The 24,019-nt window shown below is 45.2% G+C and overlaps 1 protein-coding gene across 2 annotated transcripts in view; it reads right to left on the bottom strand.

The window, feature by feature from the left end:
- Positions 1-24,019, bottom strand: part of BCS1L (BCS1 homolog, ubiquinol-cytochrome c reductase complex chaperone) — a 184,311-nt gene that overhangs the window by 122,393 nt on the left and 37,899 nt on the right. For both annotated transcript variants that reach the window (XM_069616850.1, XM_069616851.1), the window contains exon 4: positions 9,054-9,248. In XM_069616850.1, coding sequence (XP_069472951.1) covers positions 9,054-9,248 — 195 coding nt within the window. The remainder of the gene's footprint in view (positions 1-9,053; positions 9,249-24,019) is intronic.

Below are 24,019 nucleotides of genomic sequence, written 5' to 3'. Positions count from 1 at the left end.
CGTCCTGTGGGTCATGACAGCATGCTTCCTCCGAAAACCTGTTCCTCCAGGTTTGCCTGGGTGTATGAGGTGGTATCTTCTGAGCAGTTGAGGGGTATTCAGATTAGAAAGTGGTTCCCAAGTTCTTTCACTGTGTGGATATCCTTTCCATTCAACCAGATATTGATTTATACCTGGAGTCGCATATCCGGGACACTTCATTTTCCAGTTGATTGTCCACCATTACAGGAGTGGGTCTGCGGGATTTCCAGGAGGATTGAATGTAAGGTTTTAATAAGGAGGTGTGAAAAACTGGGTGAATCTTTTTCCAGGATTCTGGTAACTTGAGCCGGTATGAGACTGGGTTTATAATTTCCTTGATGGAAAACGGACCATAATACCGGGGGGCCAATTTGTTTGGCCGTAGATGTCGGGGTAGTAATTTCGAGGACAACCAGACTTGATCTCGAACTGAATAAGAAGGTCTGTGTTCTGGCCTTCTCTAAGTGCTCTTTGGTCTCCTTATGTATGTTGATGAGTGTTTCAATCCAGGAGTCCACAGTAGGTACCGGTGTGGGTTGTGGAAGAACAGAGGGCAGAACTGATAGGGACTGGTCTTAACTGCTGAATTATCGGAATTGTTATAGGCGAATTCAGCCACGAGTATCAGGAGCGACCAGTCATCTTGAACCTTAGTAGCAAAACATCGAAGATATTGTTCCAGAGTCTGAATAGCACGTTCTGGGGCCCCGTTGGTTTGAAGGTGATAACCTGAGGAAAGAGCGCGTTGGATTCCTAATATTTGACAGAGGTGTTTCCAGAATTGTGAGACGTATTGAGGTCCTCGATCGGAAATTTTCTTGCAAGGAAGCCCATGAAGGCGGAATATGTGCTCCAGGAAGATTACAGCCAGTTCAGATGAGGATGGTAGCTTATTAGGGGTGTGAAATGAGCCATATGAGTGAACAAGTCAATGGTGACCATGATGGTGGTATACCCTCTGGAAGGCGGTAATTCCAAAATGAAGTCTGTAGCGATAAATTCCCATGGCCTTGTTGGCAGTGCGGGTTGTAGCAGAAGACCCGCCGGCCTCTTGTTGTCATGTTTATTCTGACTACAGATTGCACAGGCTCGGACGTATAGTTGTACGTCAGTCTTCATTTTAGGCCACCAAAATTGTCTTTGTATGAGGTAGAGGGTGTTGGTGATGCCACGATGTCAGGAGTGAAGGGTATCATGACAGAGGTTTATTATTCTTTGTTGTAATTTTTGTGTAGGAATGAGCAGACCGTTGTCCTTGAACAAATATCCTTCCTTGACTCTCAGGTTCCATTGATTCTTTCTTGAAATATTCTTCCAGAGTTCAGAGGATTGGGTTTGTACTTGGATTTCTTCCAGGAGGTTGACTGCTTGGGCTACAAAAATCGTGTGGGGAAACATCTTAGGATAGGCCTTATCTTCGGTAGTTTCATAGTCAGGCCGTCGAGATAAGGCGTCAGCAATCAAGTTTTGTGATCCAGGAACATGAGTGATGTGGAACTGGTACTGGGCAAAGAAGAAGGCCCAACGAGCCTGACGACTGTTCCGACACTCTAATGACTGTGGAATTTGAAGATTTCGGTGGTCCGTGCGGACCTGGACTGGATATCTTGCTCCCAGGAGTAGATGTTGCCACTCAGTGAAGGCTTGGCGGATGGCTAAAAGTTCTTTTTCCAGGACGGAGTAGTGTGTCTCACTGGGAGTCAGGGTTCATGAAAGGTAAGCAATGGGGTGTTCTAGTTTATCCTCAAATTCTTGCTTCAACACCGCTCCAATGGTGTAGTTCGAGGCATCCGTTTCCACAAGGAATGGGCGATCAATGTCGGGTTCGGCCAGAATAGGAGCTTGAGTAAATCTTGTCTTCAAGAGTTGGAATACCTTATCTTGCGGAATAGACCAGACAAAGGGGGTGTCTGTCTTTCTTCAGGAGAGCAACAATCGGTTGAACAATCTCAGAGAAGGTGGGTATAAACTTCTGGTAGAAATTGGCAAGCCCCAGGAAGGATTGAACTTGTTTCATGGACGTGGGAGCAGGCCAGGATAATATAGCCTTTACCTTTGAAGGGTCCATGCCAATTCCCTCTGGAGTAAGGATAAATCCTAGGTAATTAACAGAAGCACCGTGAAACAGATATTTCCCGGGTTTGACCAAGAGTTTATGTTCACGGAGTCGTTGTAGTACTGCCTTTACATGCTCTTCATGCTTTAGAAGGTTCTTGGAGTAGATCAAAATGTCGTCCAGGTAGACGATAACGAAGAGGAATAGCATGTCTGAGAACACCCTGTCCATAAAACGTTGAAAGACTGCTGGGGCATTAGCTAATCCAAAGGGCATGACCAGATATTCGAAGTGACCAAAGGGTGTTTTGAATGCGGTTTTCCATTTGTCTCCTTCCCGGATACGAATCAAATGATAGGCACCCCGGAGGTCCAGTTTCGTGAAAATCACAGCGCCTCTGACCGCTTCCAGGATATCCGAGATTAAGGGTAAAGGGTACCGGTCCTTGAGGGTGCATTGATTTAATCCACGATAATCGAGGCAGGGTCTGAGTTCCTTAGTGTCCTTCTTAGGAACATAGAACAATGAAGCTCCAGCCGGAGATTTTGAAGGTCTTATTGTGCCATTCTCAAGGTTGGTATCCAAGTATTTTCGGAAGGCCTTTTTCTCAGGTTCGGAAAGGATAAACATCCTGCCAAAAGGGATCACTGCTGAGGGATCCGTGTCTATGGTGCAGTCTTCAGGCCTAGGAGGGCGTAAGGCCTGGACTATGTCAGTTGAGAACACATCAACAAATCCCTGATAGGGCTTAGGAACCTGCACGATATTGGAAACCATGTGAGGTGCTTGATGCTCCATTGGTGGTTCTTTGGAGGGGGTCAAGGAGGGATCCAGGATTAGACAGTGAGACATACAAAACTCTGAGCCGAGGAATAGTGATCCTGCTGTCCAATTGATATACGGATTGTGTTTCTGTAACCAGGGCATGCCCAGTACCATGGGGTAATGAGCTGACTTAATAATGTCGAATCAAATCCGCTCTTGGTGGTGGTTAATTGAAAGCTGGATCTCTTTGGTCTGCAGGCTTATGGGCCCCGAAGTGAGGGGTCTACCATTGATCGCTTCGTGTTTTGTATGGGATGTGGTGACTAAAAACCCAATCTTGATCAATGAATATTCCCATAGCCCCGCAGTCCACCAAGGCCAAAACAGGATAGGTCTTATTCCCGGAGGTCGATAGTAAGGCCTGTAGTATCACTAGATTGTTTTGTCCAGGAGAGTTCAAGGATGGAATTGATGTGGAGCAAACATCTCTCTCCCGAAGCCCTGCTCCATCTAGGATCGGGAGTTGGCGTTTCCCGAACGCCGAGGAGGGGCCAGGGGGCATTCTCTAACCAAGTGTTTGTCTGAGGCACAATACATGCATAACCCCGTATTAATCCTTCTCATCCTTTCTTGCTGGGATATGGGTCCACGGAAGGCTCCTATTTGCATGGGTTTCGGTGACTGATCCAGGGTTTGTGTCAGATTTGGAGGTACTCTCAAAGGACACCTTCGGAGGGTTTCCCCTAGATTTTTTCATGTCTGCCTTCCTTTCCTGGATGCGAAAGTCTATTTGCATGGCAAGGTCCATAAGAGCCTGGAATGAGTTTGGTCGGGCCACTCTGGCTAACTCATCTTTAATCTCATCATTTAGTCCTCTCCTGAAAAGGGTAAAACTTGCCTCCGGAGACCAATCAGCTTCCTTGACCAATTGCTTGAAGCGGGTTACATACGTGAGCACATCCTGGGATCCCTGCTGAAAGTCTAAGAGGCGTTCCTGGGCACTAAAGACCTGCTCAGGGCGATCAAACATGGTCTTTAGGGCCCGTATGAAACCATTGTAGTCATCTAGGAGAGCGTCGCCGGAGTTAACTAGGAGTGTAGCCCAGGTTAAAGCATTTCCGGAAAGGTGAGAGATTATGAACCCCACCTTAGCCCTGGGAGTGGAAAAGTAATAGGGCTTAAATGTAAAGTGAACCAAACATGAGTCCAGGAATCCACGAAGGCTTTTTGCCGACCCATCGTATTTGTCAACAATGCCACCCAGTAACACACTTTCTTTTGCGGCTGAATCACGGGATAGAACTAATTGCTTGAGAGCAGCGTTTTCCGCCTTTAAATTCTGCACCTCGGTGGTTAATTCTTGCATACCTCGCATCCGGTCCTGGACGGCCGCTTCCATGTCGACTTCGAGTGCGGTCAGTAGGCGTCTCAAACTGTCACAGAGTTCCCCCCTTCTCACCTGAGACCGATCCTTGCTGGACTCCGTGGGCGGTGTCTTCTTGCGGACAGACCTGGACTTGAATAAGGCTGAGTGAGTCTCTTCCGACTCCAGCGTGCGTTTAGGATTCCGGGATGCAGCAGTCCGGGGATCCGGGAAACGAAGAGGATGTGCTAATGGCGCACGAGTCCAGGAAGCAAGAGGAAAAGGGAAAGGGGCAGCAATGGAAGTAGAAAAGCTAGGAACCAGGAAAGCAATACTGCGAACTACGGAGCGCACGTCCGATCGCTACTTGGCAATAGCATTGAGACGCGTGGAGCCGCGTGGGTGCGGTCTATTAGTAGAGTACGTTACGTCCAATGTATAGACCGCGGAAGGCGAGTCACGCTGGACGGCCATGTTGGGAATGTCAGGGAATGCAAGGCCCGTTGCGAGGACCAGGAAGACCAAAAGGGGCGCGTCCTGTGGGTCATGACACGCCCTCCTGGACGGTGTGGATGGAAATGACATCAGCCGAAGCAATGTCTGTTCCCTGCAGGCCTTCCACGCTCCCCCTCTTTCTTTGGGTCCAGAGGGGTCGTCTCGGACTGAGGTCTGGCATCCTCTTCTCCGGGGTCTTCTCTGGGGTCTTCTCCACAGGTATGCTCGAAGCCTCCCATCTGGGAGGAAGAGCCACCGTGGCCGTCGTTGGAGCGCCCTGCGGGTCAGCTCCTACGGCCTTCGACAGCGACGCCACCACCACGAGGGAGGATGACGATCTCACCTGGTGCACTTGAGTCTGCACAGAAAGGCTGGATCCTTTGTCCGGTTTGGCCTTGTCCTTCCTGGCTGTCTCGGACACTCTGTCCTGCTTGGCCTTCTCCTTCGGGACCCTGCTGAACCCTTGCCTCCCTTGGCCTTCTCTGCCATGGGTGGGTCGTTCCCCGCACCCTGCCTGGCCTTCGCCTGCACGGCCTTCTCTGGATTTTCTCTCAGCTTCGCCAGGGTAGCCGACTTCCTCTTGGACGACGATCCAGAGTGGTGGCTGGAGATCGATGCCGATGGGGATGACAATCTCACCCTGACTGTTGCAAGACCCGCGGTAGCGGCGACCCTGACGGAAGCTGACTTGTGGTGCTTGGCCTTGTGTTGGCCCCCCACGAGTTGGGTGCCCTCAAAGGAGAAGCCTTCTCAGATTTTCGGGATGCAGACACAAGCCCCTGGGTGGCACCCGCGTTAGGGGCCTTGGACTGCAGCCACGACTCCAGCCGTTGGCACTGATCCTTCAACGTGCGCATCGTGAAGCCACAGCAAATCACACAATCCTCCTCCTTATGCGTAGGGTGCAAGCAGTACAGGCACTGGGAATGCTTGTTGTCCATATAAACATTCCGCAAACCGCAGTCGGAGCAAAGCTTGAAGAGGGAAGCACCATCCTTCTCGTCCGACATGATCCACGCGGTGTAGGACTGAAGAATCTTCTGGAAACTTCCAAAAAGAAAACGCGACGAAAACAGACCCTGAGGGGTGCTGAAAAAAATCTGAAAAACGGGACCCTGTTAGTCAAAAGGATGATCGATGGCGCACAAGGGATCGATTGACTGAAAAATGGAGTTTAACTCTCAAAAAAGCAAAAAATGCAGCAAAAGCTCAAAGAGCGAAGCACGAGGACTACCAACACTTGAACGTGCGGTAAAATCCGGAGGTGGCTGACAGATGAGGGGCTTCGGTAGAGGGCAGTCATTGGCTGGGGGCATTATGGCCCAGAGCTCAGTGATTGGTTTATCAGAGAAAGACAGTTCAGAAATAAAACAAACCGATTTTTCTTTGAATGAGGATTCCCAGCCTGACGACGGCGAATATTCATGAGCATGTGAATCCATGCCAGACCCCATGCTGGGGAATGTAAGATGTTGTGTGCAAGGTAAAAAAGTTACAAAAGTGTTAAAGTCAAAAGGAAAAACATAGTTTCCCATTACTGATAGTCTGAAGGACTGATCAGTTTCTCATTTAAAAAATTAGCAAAAGGCAGGGGGCAGTGAAGCTGAAGGCTTCACTTCCCCTGAAACTGTGGCAACAGGTTAAAAAACAAAGCAAAAAGATTGGGGGTCCATAGAGACTATGGAGGGAAAGTTTCTCAAAGAGAAATCTTTCCCAACGCCTGCCCTGTCAACAAAATTACAGTACCTTTACTGGCGGTACTTGCATGCTAAACCCCTTGCTCTGCACACAGTCCCTGGCAATGGAAGGAGACAAAACACTCACAGGAATCTGTTGCCACATATAACATCTTTATCCTCACACACCCTTGCTACAAATATCTGAAATCTAAGAGGCAGTGTTACCACATACATATACCTGGGGGATGGAGGTCCTGAAACACACACAAAGGGCACCTAAAAAACAAACTGGTAGCTGAGCCCTACAAAGGCTTGGTCCCATCTGCAAGCCCCAAATTGCAAAGTGAGATGCCAATTAGGCAAAAGAACACGAGGAGGGGCATCTAACTAAAGCCCCCCGGAGCGATAGTTAGAAGCCTGAGCAAAGCAAGAGCTTTAACGTAACCATGTGGCCATTACCCGACCTTGTAATGCCCACCCTCATCTGGTTCTATTGCTATTAGTACCCCAGCACGTTGTACCGGGGTACTAATAGAATTTTTTCTCGAGTTCTGAAACGGCGTGGAAAGAGTTTTGCAACTCAAGAAAAAAAAATGGCTGCCAGGGATCGGAGAGAAGGGACTACATGTAGTCCCTTCTCCCTTTCCATGGCGGCCAGTAAAAGAATAGAAAAGAACTCTGTAGGACTTGCGCTCACAACGGAGCGCAGCAGGCAAGTCTTTCCTGGCCGGGTAACAAACCGGAGAGGGCTAATAAAATAGATTATTAATTACAATCGGATTGACCCGCGCCTGGTACTAATTGGGAATAACAAATCCCTGCTCCTGATCCTCCCTCACAGATACAGATCTACAGAGTAAGGCCCACCACAGCAGAGGGGTTGAAATAGTACATAAACCCAGATTGTTATTCTAGCTGCGTGGGCATATGGCAACTGGAGTTCGGTGAGCAAGGAAGGAGTTTGACGGAGGCTAGAGAAGCACGAAGGAAGTAGGTGAAGGTGGTGCAAGGAGAGAAGAAGAAATTGGAGATTAGAGAGGAAACAAGTAAGGAGGTTGGGGTAAAAATGAGGAGGGAGCTCGAAGTGTTTTAGAGGAGGTTGGTGTAAAAAGAAGGTGGAAGTAATTTGGGGAAGCCAGGTTCATGAAGGTAGGTATAAAACAGTAAGGTGGAAAGTCACTTTCAAAATGTGATAGGGGAACATTGAGAGGTAGTGGAGAGAGATTAGAAGGAGGTGGAAGAGCTACATCAGAAAGAGGCAGGGAGGCTTTGAGGAGGTGGCATGGAATTATCAAGTGGAGGTGGCGAGGGATTAAGAGGAGATGGCTGAGGAACATCATACATAGGTGAAGAGAGACTGAGGGGAGACAGCAGAAGACCATTGGAGGGAAAAGAGAGGGAGCCCAGCCAGTCCACTTCAGTAGGTTTCAGGGGGCAAACCTGGCCCGTCAATGGTTAGGGGAAGAGACCCTGAGCTGAAGGGATTAGGGCCACAGTATGAGGAGGAACAAGCATGAGGTGACGTGGCAAGGAGGAACAGGACCTCAGTAAAGGCTAGTAAGCTGGCAAGGAAGGCGGCAGTGCAGATCAAAGGCAAGGGAGATGATAGTGGGCCCCATTTCATTGGCATGGGAGGAAAGTGATTGCATACCTACTAATCCCAGTGCTGAGGACCAAACCAGCAGAAAAAGGGTGAAGGAGCCCTTTACACTCGGGACTAAGAGTTGAAGGAGACAAGAGACAAAGAGACCCAAAGGAAGAAGAGTACAAGAACCCTTTAAAGACTAAGACTCCAAGAAAAATAGGACCCAGCGAGAGACAGAGGAGGGTGGGAAATGCTAAATTCTTAACTGAGTCATAAGGACAACCAAGAGTGGAATGGGGACAAAGTGCGTGAGGAAACCATGAAGCCTGACTTAAGAAACAAGACCAACTGAGAAGAAGCGAGACCAAGTGGATCGGGAAACCTTGAAGCCTGACTTGAGACAGTACAACCTCCCGAGAGGAAGTGGGGCCAAGAGTTCGGGCTCCACAGTGAACCTTAACTTGTGTTGTCCTAGGTTGATAGAACTGTTTGTTAAAGTTTGAGTTACCTTTACATTCCCCTTCATTGTTTTGCCCAACCTATAATATCTTGAGTAAAGGAATAAACTTAGCTTGACCTACATTTCTTTCTTGGCCTGGTTATTAATCCTTTTCAAACAAAGTAGTAAGCCCGTTGTTGCCAACAGGAAACCCTGAGTGCACTCCAATAGGACTAATCCCAAAGAAATGTTCATGTGGTATATCTTACAAACAAATGTAAAAAGAGTAGTCACTTGTTCCAAAGGCAACTGACTCAATTTACAACAGTAAGCAGGAGAAAAAAATATTGTTTCCTCAACGATGTTCTTTCTTTTTGATATATCGACTGGATACCCACACATAGATACACAGCCAACTACATACAGCCTCCATTATTCAAAACATTATCATCTAGCATAGGAAGAACACAAAATATGCTTGACACAAGACCAAGTGCACAAGTAGTTATGAAGCTTACAAAGGCAGCCAACAAACAGATCTAGCAAAATGCAGACTACCAAATTCATGCATAAACGCACACAACTATTTAGACACTGCATGCTGCCACTCAGACATTTCTGGGGTGTTAACTGCTAGAAGGGACCCTTGCCTCTCTCGCTGTACCACTTGGGGTTGTTGATGAATCCCTTCACATCCTGGACAATCTTCTCACACACGCCTTCCTCCAGCACCACTGAGGGTAGAGGACGGCGGCGGCGGGGGAAGCCAAATAGCCGCCATTCGGCTCCCATGGCTGTGTACATCACAGTCTTTCCTTCCTGTTGCTTCAAGGCCAGATCCTTGGCTGTGGGGAGAAGAGTGAGAAGATGAGATCAAGACAGAACGCAAAGAACAATGTTGCTGAAAGGCCTCAAGCCCTTCAGATCCAAATCAGCAGAAATGAAAAGCAGATTTGAGGGCTGAGGGCAGTGGCTACACGCATACACATACCACTCCCCAGTAGTGCAAATGAAACAAACAATGTCAATAGCAATAGTTTTCATTTTGAATAGTAAGCACACACAGTTATGTAGACCCTGGAGATCATGTCTTTAAGGATGAGTCATGCACTTGGGGCCCTGTCTGCCACTCAGATCATGTTAACAGGATTAGGCAATAGGGTCGAGGTAGCATAGCATAGCATAGGGAAGCCTGACCCCTCCGGTACTGCAATGTGGCTTGGCGTTAAAGGGGAGCCAAGTATGAAAGGGGAGCCAGTTATGATGGCTGCAGACTGCAAGCCCACCCTGATATCGCCACCACCACCACACCAGGGCAGAGTTGGGAAAGAGGGCAGAGGAAAACTGCAGATGCTGCTCAAATATTGTCAAGGAATATCAGGTTATAGGAAAGGAGTGTACACGTTCAGCCTGTATTTATCTCCCTAGGGCCACAGATCTCCCTACTGAAGGCCTGAACCATAGGGGCCCTTTCAGTATTCATGTCTTATAGTCAGATGTCTTACAGTCTTTTTTTCCTTCAAATGAATCAGATGGTATGATACAGGATTGCCTGGTCTGTAAGCATGTGAGCAGGATTGATGTGCCAAGTCCCCTTTACCTTTCTTGTATGGTTTGCCATGACCCTCGGCACTGGAAAGCGTGCCTGCAGTGTGGAATGGCACCTCAAATGCCAATTCTAAACAACACTAGACGTATATTGTCTCACATGGTCTCAATACACTCCTTAGAAATGGGTGCATAAAATTCAACCAAAGTTAGATACAGTAGCCCTGTACAATTCAACAGGCAGGAGTGCAGCGCAGTGATTTATCACGTTAAATTGTGTAATAAATCAGGGGTAAATACTAAAAGTCCAGTCCTTGATGAGAAACTCCAGGGACCCAAGAAAAATGCCAAAAGTTAGGTAATTACAATTTTCAGTCACTTTAGAATAGTCCAAATGTTAACAGAATGTTGCCCCATCGGTATCAGTGGGACAAAGTCCATAGGCAAGCTGCAGATGTGGGATACAGCCAGTTAAGTCTTTGTTCTAATCCACAGGTGTGGACAAAGAAGCAACCCCTTGAAGAGCTCCCGTTCCAAGTTCAAGACTTAACTGAACCTAGAAGGAAGGTAGCAGAGCAGAGTTTGGGCTAATTCAAATCAACATTGCAGGTCAATGGTGAACCATGGTAGAAGGGCATTCAGCAGCCCCATGCCCATGACACAGGACACTCCTGAAGAGGAGTCTGAAGAATAGATTAGGAAGCCAGAAACTAAGTGCAGGTACCCATTGTGCCATCGCTCAGGATTCAGCTTCTAAATGATTGACTAACCTGGTAAACAAAGGTTTAATTTTACAGGGCGAGAGACTGGATCGCATACTCAGAATCTTGTACTTTGGACCAGTGATGAGCCAGACAGATAAAAAGCACAATCAACGTATTCAGGCTGACAAGCCACTAGCTAGAAGTAGAAGCAGTGATGCAAAATGTACCAGAAGGACATGGAAGCTAAATCTTGGCGGCTCAAAGGACAAGACAGGGCAGAAAGCCAACAAAGAATGGTCTCACAATGAGGGCAACAGTTGGGAGCAATCCAGGACAACCCAAGACTAAGCCGATGCGGAGTAGTGGTGACTTGCCACTCTTTGGGCCAGGCAGACTGCCTACCTTGAGACACTTGGGCAAAGAGGATTTCACTGGGAGGCACCCCTGTAGAGACCGAAAGATGGTTCCAGCATATGAACGTCAGACCAGCCAACAAGGGGGACCAGGAAGAGAAATAGCCCAGGAAGGACAGCAGGCAGACAAAAAAAGAAACCAAGAGAAAGAGCAAAAAAGCTAGGATCCCGCTAATATGGCTGAACCTGGTTCTCAGAAATAGCAGCCCATTTTTGTGAAAGTTCACCAGCAATTCAGGTAAGATGTCTCTGAGCAATGCACAGGGCCTCCCATGAAATGCACATTTACTCATAACACCGGCCACTGCACCAGACAGACGCACAAAGGTTAGCCAATCAGACTGGCATGAGAAACCACCAAAATTAATATCCACTCACAAAGGGTGTGTATTAGGCTCATCTGGAAGCAGAAACCCAGGCAAGCCCACTCTAGAGGTTGCAGGACTGGGTTAAGGAGGGTGAGCCCAAGTTAGCACAATAGGCCTGCTTTGTCTACATAAAAGGGACAGTCCAAATACAATGTCCTGGGAGCAGGGCTTTAAAAAGTATTAGTTCCACTAATGGCTATCATAGTGTTATGTTGGGCCACTAATGCAGTAAAACTGGCTGCACTCCTGCTGAAGCCAAAACTAAATGTCAGCTGCCACCAGCCTACTCTACAACACAACTGTAGGGTGGACGAGTCATCCTGGGCCCAGAATTGAGTCCTTAAAAAGCACCTCTGCCCTAAGAGCCATATGGGCTACAATCGGACAACAAATCACAAAAGGTTGAAGTGGTATGGGGACTTCAGCACAAATCCCAATGGCAACTATAAATAACTGAAAGATCCAGGAAAAACCAACAGGACAAGCAAAAAGTGTAGGCGCCCCATAAAATGAGACAACAAACCCCCACACATGCAATTCTGTCCTACCTCTATGCAGATAACTCCATCTCTAATAGGTGTACTGTACAGTAGAAAATATAAGGACATGTATGACCATCTCCCAGCCATACTTTGGCTCCTAAATAGGCCCAAAACTCCATTTCCCAAACTGTGTCAGATAGCCCAGTGGAAGACGCACATCCCAGTCGTAGGAAATGTTTCACAGACTCCTACCCACCCCCAAGGTACCTGTTGTAAGATATGTGGCAGACCAGCTATTGAAAAACTTGAAAGAAATAAATGCTTCAATTGCCACTAACGTGAAAACTAAACAGACGGCACGAGATCAAGGAATGAGCGAAGCAGCTGGCCCAGGTGCCCGGGGCAATCCAACAGGCTCGCCTCCGAACTACAACATCCCTGCCAGTCAAAGTCAATCGGACATTCCACCCAAAAGAAGGAAACTAGACCCTTGTGCGAAACCCTTCCTATTGTGCTCTCAAAAAAGATTCTCTTTTAATAATGAAACGATCCAAATGCAGAATGAAAATCTAAAGGAAAAACAAACACAAACACAAGACGTAATTTGAGTTCAACAACGTCTGAGGAGTCCTCTGGAGAAGGATCGACAGATTCCTCATTTATGGAACGCGAATTCCCAAAAATCCGTCGACCAGTGCCGAGACGACAAAACAGAACCCAATCGGTAACAGACCGGGACGCATGTACAAACCTTGTCGAGCAAGTAATAAATGAATAACGGCCAAATTTAACTTCTGCATTAACAATCACAGTGGCCCCTTTATTAAAACTTTACGAGCACCTGAATGAAGCATGCAAAGACCAAAATAATCTTAGCGACAATAAACACAAAAATAATCAAAATGGAAGGTGCAGTTCAAGACCTGAAACAACAGGAATCAAATTGCTTCAAGAAAAACGAAATGCTAAATACTTTATTGCGAGGCCAGCTGAGGAATAACTCTGAGGACAAACGCCTTCTGGCAGAAGTCGCCAGAGAAGCTCTTCTGATACTCCAAAAATAGCAACAACAAAAGGCAAACGTAACCGAGAGTGTCGGTAATCTAAGTGCAAAAAATGGAGCGACCTTCTTGAACCATCCGGATGAACTCTCCAGAGACGTTGTGGTCCTGAGTGACAGTGAAGACCCAACCCGAGTCAATAAGACTCGAAGAGTGTCAGAACTGGCTTCTAGCTAGGTAGGGGTCTGTAACAATCTCACTCCCTTAGAACAACAAAACTTGGCTTTGAAACAGAGAAACGAAATAGCCTGTTCCGCGGCCGATGTCCTAGCAACAGACGTGTCGTGTGACACACTTGCTGTTGCTTCTACTTCAGCAAACGCTGAGGGATCCATAACTCCCTATCCTGATGACACAAACGCTCTCGAAAAAAGGAACGAGCAGAGGGGACAAAATGTTGCCATTTTCGAGAAACCAATACTTGGAGATGTCTCAAAATAAGTGGAAAACTGCAAAGTACTGAAGCAAACAAGAAAAACAAAAAACATAAAAGCAGTAAAAACGTCATAGCCAAAAACTCAAATAAATTTCTACGGAACATAAAAGCTTTAAATGTAACCATACTGACGGAACAAAAAAAAGATAAAATAGATAAAGCCTCTGAAATTGCTGTCAAGAAGCAAAAGCTTGGGGAGAAAGTGCCACCTAAAGATCTTGACTCTCCAAAAGAACCAGAAAACCAAAAAAGCGAAGATGAGCGAATTATTGAATTACTGGCTAACTTGTCCACACACGAGGTAGATTCAGAAAAAGAATCGATTGACATCGAAACGGACGGTGAAGATGACATCGACCACGCCACTGAGTCAGAGATCGAACTGCCCATTAAACATCTGTCTCACGACAAGCAGGAATCGAGTCAACAAAAAGACTACGTACTTTCTAAAGTCCTCCACTGGAAAAGTCTCGAGATTCTCACCTGAGCTGCGGATGACAAAAACGATTTATGACAATCGCTGAAAAAAAGAGACTGCGCCGTGAAGAAAATGGACATCTCAGCCAGCCTAACAAAATTACAATGAAGACGAAAGTGAAAAGGGAAAACAAGACTTTCTTTGGAATAGAGAAAAAACGTACAGTAGACTCAAGAAAATCCTAAAAAGCCTGCCAACCCCCAAACTTGTCCCCGCCAAGATTGGAGAAACGACATGAGACCACAAGCAAGTGGAGGCTTCACAAATAAGAGCAAGAGCCCAGGTACACCTACTGAAAACCGTCTCCTGATCGAGAGAATTTTTAGATCGGAGGATCTCCTAATTTTTTTGCAACTGACAGAGTACTACTGCACATTCCTTTGAGAATCATTTATAACTTGATCTTGAACTGTGACTCATAAGGCTTCGACATAAAAGAAGTCTGTGTCGCGAAAACATTGTCACAATTAAGACCACAAAAGAGAAACTTACTAAATGGAAACGGAGGCTCTAAAAAGAACATCGACTTGGACGCACAGAGAGGGAGTGGAATTTTGGCTCTCTTCGTCCCCATTTGGTCGGATGAAAAAGTTGCGCCTGTTCCTACTCCACTGCTAGACTCCATTCCCTGTGATAGTCCCATGAAACTAATCAAAGCCACCCTAAAGAATAACCAGAATGTCGTAAATGACACTGTCACAGACAGCAGAGTGGAAAACGCTGGTACTTCCAGAGGAACCTGGAGCTGGCTGGCTGGGTCATTGAATCATTGCGAGGACCTCTAATGCCAAAATGAAAAGAACGATGTATTATTACGGATTGGCTCCTGGAACACGAGAGGTTTCAACCACCTCTTTGGAAGATCGACTGGCGTTCTTGAGAAATTAGATGTAATTTGTCTTCAGGAAACATGACTTCAAGAGATGCCCTGCGCTGCAGGCTTCGAAATAGCCCTGAACCCAGCAATTAAACAAACTATGGGTAGACCAATGTCAGGGTTAATGATTATGGTGAAAAAAATCCCATAACTTCAAACTAATAAAATCTGCAAATCCCTCTCCATATCTGCAGACCGCGGCCATTGAACTAAAAGAGAGCCCTGCACATGAAAAAAGGATCCTACACATCATAAATATCTATTGGCAGCACACGGCTACAGATGAATCAGAGTTTCTTGAATTAATCTGCGACAATATTGACCTCATTACGGAGTCCTGCGCAGCTCCTAATATAATGTTATGCAGAGATTTAAACATGGAATGTCTACATCTTAAATCCGACTTTGCAACATACAATCAAATCAAAAGAAAAGCGAGAGACCCATATCAAATCAAAACAACATGGAACGACGAAATGGAGCACAGGGAATTAACCTTATTAAATGGCAACACCAGAGGAGATATCCCTGCAAACGCAACATGGTCCCAAGGGTCCACAGCGTCGATTCTGGACTACTTCTATGCCTCAAATGCAATTGTGGAAAAAACATCTAACCTAGTTGTAATTCCAATGGAACAGAGCGACCATAACTTAGTAACCGTTAACATTTTTGGTCTAGGTTGTGTAGAAAAAGAATCGTGGAATGCCAAGATAAGTGTGACGCTGGGACGAAATAGAATGCGCATAGATTTCTTAGAGAAATACACTGAACATAATCTTGGCTTGCGAAAAAAAGGCTTTCGCCACCAGCACGCCTATGACCACGAAATAGTGGCCATAAAAAGGGTGCTGAGGAGATCTCTAAGAGATGCTAAGAAGAGCAGCACCCAGGATAGATTGCTCGAAATGAAAAGAGCCAAATCAATGTACAGAGTGTGGTTGTGGGGTCATAAAATTTTAATTTTACAAAAAGATGCTGAGGAGATGATAAAGATCTTGACAAAAAAACCATCAAAATCCTTTTGGTCCTTGATAAACAACACAGAGGCCAGTCAAGGTTCATTGCAGGTCTCCTTGGTCACAGAGACCCAATGGATTACTCACTATACTGAGCTCTTCAAGAATCAAGGAAATGAGCAGCATCAAAGCTTGGAACAGCATAGCCCATGGGATTTCCAGAATACCAAGGAGGACATCACGAAAAACATTAAAAGACTAAGTTTGTCCAGAGCTCCAGGCCCGGATGGGCTAACTAACTGGATGCTAAAGCAAAACCCGGAAGAATGGACTGACTTCTGTTACAACCTTTTCTGCAACATCATAAAAGAAGGAAGACTCCCACAAACATGGAAATGTGCCCTGATTGTGCCCATTTGTAAAAAAGACCTGCGATACGACCCAAGAAACTTTAGACCAATAGCACTACTTGACGTGATTGGTAAAATCATTGCAACGCAAGTCCTGAACGATTTAACAGCTTGGGTTAAGGATGTAGATGCTTTTGACACTCGGCAAACTGGTTTCACAAGGGGAATAGGTTGCTTGCTCAACCTGTTCATATTAAACATCCTAAAAATGGAGGCGATAAAGAAAAAAACAAAGATATATCTGGCCTTTGTCGAACTGGCACACGCTTTTGACAGTGTCGATCGTGAATTGCTCTGGTCTAAAATGACAGACCATAAATGTCCACCGAGCCGAATGAAAGCAGAGCAAGAACTTTATTCAGAAACGACCGTTAAAATTAGACTTGATCAGAAAGGCTCATTGTCCATGGCAATAAAGACATCAAGAGGTGTGAAGCAGGGTTGTCCGTTGGGAGCAACCCTCTTTCTTCATCCATGAAGTCCAGAAGGAACCAGGTGAAGTTAGATCTTTCCCGCCAAAGACGAACGGAACCCACATTGGGCACATTCTGTATGTGGATGACATTGTTCTGATTGATGCAACGCCAGTCGGCCTACAATGAAAAATGAGGGCACTTGAATACTACACTGCCAAAAATGGTCTCGAGATAAATGCAGCAAAAACTGAGATCCTCGTTCTCCAAAGTTTAACTGGCTCTACATCATCAAGAAGAAAGAAATTCAAATGGGACATTGGTGGCAAATTGATTAACTGTACTAGCCAGGTACCGTACTTGGGGGTCCTGATTAGTTCCCATATAAACGACGAACCAATGGTTCAAAAGATTAAAAGAAAATGCAAACTTCTGGCAGTTCAAGGTGCAATGATAAACAAAAAATATGGAAAATGTTCCATAAAATCCGCCCTTGAATATTATAAGTCAAAGGTTGTTCCATCCTTAATCTTTGGAGCAGAGGCCATGCTGGGGTACGCGCACGCGACATGTTTGTGGTGCGAGAATACATACCGGAACAAAATTCTACATCTACCGAAAGGGACCCCCACTGCTCGTACGAGATATGAACTAGGTCTGACATCTATTAATGCCATAGTAACATGGAACACCCTGGCTCTATACAGGAAGATCATTGGCACCAAGGATCTCCCACAATTTAACACCCTGAAACAAACGAAAGTCAAACTGGCCTATGATACGATACAGGAAGAATGGGAGAGCAGATGTCTAGACTCATTAGAACAACTGAACTTGGGCAAAGAAACTTTGATACAGAACCCGAACAAAGTTAAAAGGAAATTGTGGGAAGCTGACTGGTGCAAAACCTGTGATACCAGAAAGGCCCATCGCTGTATGAATCACGTCGCATCTGAAGCAAGGGTATGCGGAACGATCCCGAGATACATGGAATTACTCCCAAGTCTCAGCAAGTGAAGAACCTACACGAAATTCCGAATTAATCTATTTCTAACAAAGGAAATTCAGAATTTACGACAACTACCTTCACAGTCGGTCTATTTGTGTAGATTCTGCGACTCTGAAAATGAGACATTAAAACACCTGACCCTATTTTGTCCAAAACTATCTGAGTTAAGAACAACTCTAATGGGGAAAATATTGGTGGCTAGACCTTGTTTATCCGGAGAATGTTGTTGGAAAAGGATGTCCGAGGGAGCGGACGTCCAACTAGTACATGCATTGGTCTTTTTCTTGGAAGCATTAGAAAAGAGATTGTTGACACATGAACATTTACACAGTGCCGAATAGACTTACCAACAACGATTGGCAGGATTTAGGATGACATGGGCCATCAAACCTAGTGCGATGCTCGCCTCTGACCAAAAAAAAAAGAACCAAAAAAATGGAAACGCTCTTTTCTTTGCTTCCTTGTTTGCCTTTTACTCCTCTTCTTTTTCTCCTTTTTAAAAGTTTGTAAACAGAATATATAAAAATAAAAAAAATTTAAAAGAAAAAGAAGAAGAAATGTCAGAGCCCCAGCAGGTTTTATTATCCAAGTACTAAAATAGCATGGGTCGTGCCCCTCTTGACAAAACCTAACCTAGACCCCATTATTCCAACCAACTATAGGCCCATCACTACTGTCCCATACATCCTAAAGATTCTAGACAGTGTGGCCTACCTTCAAATACAGAAACACTTGGAGGATCACAATTTACTGGGCCTTAGACAATCTGGCTTTAGGCCAAGACATGGAATGGAAACAGCCATCCTGGACCTTAAAATCCAAATGGATGAGGCTAAGGACAATGGTAAGCTTTACATGCTGCTGCTGTTAGACCTATCAGCAGCATTCAATCTCGTCGATCATCAGATCTTCACTGATCACTTGTCCACAGCAGCTGCCTTCCCTAGCAACACCTCTACCGGGATATAATCATTCCTGTCCAATCGCACTACTAGAGTTTTCACACCAACGGCCTCAGTGGACCCAATACCCATCCACTGCGGCGTACCACAAGACTCCTGCGTCTCGCCAATGCTATACAACATCTTTACTAAGCTCCTCTTTGACCGTCTTGATAACCTGGGTGTCACATACACAAACTACGCCGATGACACTCAGGTTCTCATCACACTCTCAGGTTGCTATGAGGATGATTCTAAATGGATTAACACTATTTATTTAGAAATCCAGGTGTGGATGGCAGACCAGTGTCTCTGCCTCAACGATGAAAAAACAGAGCTCTTGATTGTCGGCTCCCAATCATGCCTTAACAAATTAGACATCTGCTATACATCCATCAACATTGATGGAAACCCAATCAAAGTGGCCAAAGAAATCAAGACCTTGGGGGTATACTTAGAGACTACCCTCTCTCTCAAAAAGCAAGTGAACACCACTGCCTCCTCCACGGCCTACACTAACAAGCTAATTAACGCCTGCAAGTCATTCCTATCACCCAGCAGTTGCATTACCTTAGCCAGGGCACTAGTGTTGTCCAAGATTGACTATTGCAACACCCTTTACCTTGGCACATCAGAAAGGAACCTCAACAAACTGCAAGTCCTTCCAAACAATGCCCTAAAATCAACATTAAGCATACCGAGATCTACGCACATTACTAGCTTCAAACAGGACGCCCACTGGCTACGAGTACGAGACAGAATAGCCCGCTGCACGCTTGTCATCACCCACAAGTGCCTCTCAAATTCCACCCCCAAATACCTGGCAGATAAAGTCAACAAACGCCAACCAACTAGACCTACCAGAGCCGTGTAGTCACACTGCCTGGCCGTTCCTAGATTCCTCCTAAAAAGAGCGGATGAGCAAGCTTCCCACTGTTAGCGGCCAAACAGTGAAATGCCTTACCCCTCAGCCTTAGAATAGAACCAGCATTTTGGACCTTTAGAGCCAGAGCCAATTTAAGTCTCCGACGTTGGTGCACAGATGCATCTTTGGAAAAGCCCCAGTATATCTCAAATCCAAACTCACACTATATGTGCCCAACAGAAAGCGGAGATCGGCGTATCAAGGCATTATTGCAGTGGCCACCCACAAGTGCAAAAATGGAGCAGGAAAGTCCTTCCCTGTTACAGTGGCTGACCTCTGGAACAATCTCCCCGTTCACTTAAGAATGGAAACAAACTACTTGCGCTTTCGAAAATTATTGAAAACCCACATCTTCAACTAAAAGTCATTTTCTGACTTCCTCCCTGTCCATCTATCGTCTACTGTCCTGCGCTATCTATGTTCTATCACTTGTCTCCGTGTTCTTGTCTCTGTGCCTGAAGCTTGCGAGCTACCAGCGCTATACAAATTAATAAATAAAATAAAGAGGTGGCTCTTCGGTAAGAAACAAAAGTCAGCTTTTTCACCTCGATCTCACCTTGCATTTCATCCTGCTTGCTTATTCTATGTATGTATTTTGGAACTTTGGCAGCTTGGTACTGTAACTGATCTTCCCATGTCTTGACCCCCATGTAACCTAGGTCGATCCGCACTTATTTCTGCTACTGTCACTCTTTTTGCTGTTGTCCAACTGTCTGTAACTTTTGCATAACCTTGGGCGCCCAGTTACCTGAGGGTTTGGTGCGCAGTACAAATAAAGAAACTAAACTAAACTAGCACAACTGACTGGTTTCAAAAATAGGAAACATCTCTATATCATAAATCCTTTCTTTGCATACTTACATTGCCTCCCTTATGATTAGATTGGGGTGAGCTCATCCATCCAGTTGAGCCATTATGGTGTGGCTTGTTTTAACCTAGGCTATCTATGGAAACTTTATATGGGGGATCCATATCCAGGATACCTTTTAGTGTTTCTTGCTATTGTGAAAAACCAGAGGTCCCCAGGGATCCTGTACTCAATTGGCCAGGGAAAGGCCATTGATTTGAATCCCGACCCTGGGGGTGGACAAGCGAGGGTGGATCACCTGGGTAGGGGTCCTCGGGAGTGGGGGAGAAGCACCCAATGGCAAGTCATGGTATCCCCCTTTTTCCACAACCCATCTAACCCCTATCCCGGCTTATTTTATGGGAAACTACCACTTGCATAATACCTCCCCACTTTAATTTGACAAAAGGACTGCACCAAGGAAGATGAGGAATGAGGCTAGAAGGATTACCTCTGCTGATATACATTGGTCCTGTCCCTGTAATGAGGCCAGGCAGAGTCAGGCATGTAGCTCTAACAAGGTACACCTGCCACTTATTAACACTCCCTGTGAAGATAAAGGGTGGTGCACACAAGCACAGTTTGAGCAAGGCTGGGTACAAGAAGGAACAGCTCTTCTGAGGCTGAGGCGAACCAGGCTGTGGAACGTGAAAGGTCAACAGGCTGATCAACAGTTAAGAGGATCAAGAGAAAGCCAGGCAAGATGTCCATGCTTTTGGGAGGCTGTGAGCGTTCGAAGAACAAGGGTGAGCGAGCGGAGGAAGGAAACCAAGTTGCCAGAAAGCAGCCCACCACCCTCCCGGGTGAACGGCAGAGTTGGGGAGGAGCAGAAGAGGCGTTGGTAACGGCCTTGAGCGGCAGGTAAAAGGATGAAAGGAATCCAATTAACATAGCCGGTGAGTTATCGAGGGAAACAAAAGTCGGGTTAATGTTAAAGGGAAAGTGACTGTAATTTGAAAGTTGAAGGTTGCGCAGGTACCGATAAAATGCGAATGCATAAGGATAATTGTTGAAAGACAAGGATACAAAGTAGCAGAGTGGTCCTGCGAGATGAAGTCGCACATTCGAAAGTCTCTGTGAAATATTATGAATTTTTAAAGATATTACAAGCGGAGATCAAAAGAAACCACGATAAGGAACGAAAGCTGAATAGGAAGAAAGTGAAATTTGTGAACTGTGAAATAAGCCTAGAGGGCTAAAGTAAAATATAAGAACTTTGGAAAAAGCCAAAAAGGCAAATGAACGAGAATGAGAACTACAAATAAGAACAAGTACCAGGAGGCAATTGGTGTTGAATATGAACTGTGAAACTAACAGAGAATAGGAACTACAAATAACAAGAAGTATTGGTATTACACAGTAACTGTAGAAAAGACACAGGAACTGTAGAAAAGGCCAAGAGGGTAGACTAAAGCAAGGACAATCCTAAGTGCCAAGAAGCATTGGTGCCACAAGATGTTATTGATTGTGAATGGAATGATTGGTGAAAGAGAGGTCGAAGTGGTCATGCAGAGGTCTATGCAAATTCCTTGCAGTCTCAAAAGTCTTCGACATTGGAAAGACTTATGAGGTAAAACATGGGGAAGGGAAACCCCATAAAGGAGAGACCGGCTCAATATCAGGCAGTCTCAAAAGTCTTCAACAGTGGAAAGATATATGAGGTAAAACATAGGGAAGGAAAATCCCATGGAGGAGGGACAGGCTCGAGCCCGGCAGAGGGAAGCCGGTGCAGAAATGTGAGACCATCTGGACGCAATAACACACCCGCGGCAGACCGCACCACAGCAACCAGCCCATCGTAAAATATTTACATAACACAGTCGAGATTAGGGTGTGCTCGTCTATATGCCACAGTCCAAAGACGTGGCATATAGACAAGCACACCCTAACCTCGAAAAGGATCCTGAGAGGTTGAAACACGTGTCGGCCGATCACTTTTGATACAAAATAAACCCCATCGAACTAAACCAAGTGTGTAGATATGAAATCTATCTAAAACAAGCGCAAGGTATCAGGGTAAATACAAACTCCAGAACTGTGAGAGATTGTATGATAAAGTGAAACAAGACAGGCTCGAGCCTGGCAGAGAAAGCCTGTGCAGAACTATAAGAAATTGAGACTATGTGAACTGAGTATTGATGGCAAGACGGGCAAAGCCTAAAGAAGTAATTGAACTACCTGAGGTTAAAAGCCAATGAACTGTACTTTTTTAGAGACTCTCTAGACCCAGTGGGTTGAACCAGGGGAAGGGAGCTGGTGCTGAAGCCATTATGACATTTTCTTTTGAAACACTATTTTATTTTGTATTCCCTTAACACATTTGTAGTTCTAAAAAGGAGGGCAAGGTTAGGTTTTCTTAGTATAGGCCTTTTCAGTTAACCAGACTGACTTTGACATATTTTTTGAATGGCCGAGATTACTCCCATTTTAGAGTTAGGGCCAGTTAGGCATTCCTCCATCCCAATCAAAAGTGTAAATAAAGGTTTTCGAAACTTGTACCCACTGTGTCTGTGTCTACTGCTCGATACCATGCCTTCCTCACACTATGTTTACCCCAGCCTTCAGTTTTATCAATACCTTTATTCAGTACAGTGGAGGGACTTATTATATCTGCAAATAACACCATTTAAACCTACAGCTGCTAGTGCACTTGTGGGGTACCTTTATTCAATTTAAAGAACATCTTTAGCAAACAATGTTCTACCAATAACTTGTGGTACCACGTGTACCCTCTGACCGCTGCTCTGTGCGTGTCTACTGAAACCACATTCCCTAGTAGACATTACCTCCACATTTACTATCAAACCTCTGACCCTTCATGCTGCCTGCTTCATCTTGACCACTATATATCTACTTCAGGGCCCCAACCAAGTTCTTATTGAAGAGAACTTTGAGAAAGTTAAAGTAGTGACTAGCTTCAGCTACATCCCTAGTCACTAAAACCCTCAATTTGCTTTCCCCCGCCCCCATTAATGATCAGACTTTTGCCTCCACAATAATAACAAAAAACCTTCAGAGGTCTATGTATAATCACCCCTATGCACGCCAAAGGTCAGCTTTTTGTATTATGTATTTTATTTGCATGTATATAGCGCCTTACGCCAAAGCGCTTCACAAAGTAATTACGATACAAAATAAAGGATGGCAAAACTAAAGGAAAGAATAGTGTGATGAAAGAAGGTAGCCTTTGAGGTGAGAGCGAAACAAAAGGTAGGATGAGAGAAAACAAAGAGAACGGGGGAAGCGCGTTCCAATAAAGAGGTGCAAGTAAAGAAAAAGAAAAATCTAGAAGAGGCACAGGGATGACGAGGGGCAGTGAGGAAGAATAGAGATTCGGAGTGAAGCGAGGGAGAGTAGAACGAAATAAGTTAGGAAAGATAGAGCAGGGCCAGATTGTGAAGGAATTTAAAGATGATACAGAGGAAGTAGAAGAGCAGGTGAGAGTGGAAAGGAAATAATACAAAAAGTACAAATGCTAATGGGGGCATATACTGACTCTCTTTGCATTCAATTCTTTAAAAACCGTTACGATACAATACCTTCAATGAATTAATTGGAAACATTTTACATTTTTTATACCATGTTTATTTTCTTATTTGTTGATAGTTTCATTGTTTTTCCTTCATATAAGCATTATTATCACAGAAGCAGCAATACAAAAAATACAAAAATACACATTTACTAATCACCCATATCTATTTGCCTGAAAGAAATCAGGGTGAAGAACTATTAGACCTAAAAACTA

This window comes from Ambystoma mexicanum, chromosome 9 (assembly GCF_040938575.1).
Source record: "Ambystoma mexicanum isolate Mex_15411 chromosome 9, UKY_AmexF1_1, whole genome shotgun sequence".
Lineage (NCBI taxonomy): Eukaryota > Metazoa > Chordata > Amphibia > Caudata > Ambystomatidae > Ambystoma > Ambystoma mexicanum.
Note: the sequence above shows the minus strand (reverse complement) of the source record. Positions and strands in the feature narration are given on the sequence as shown.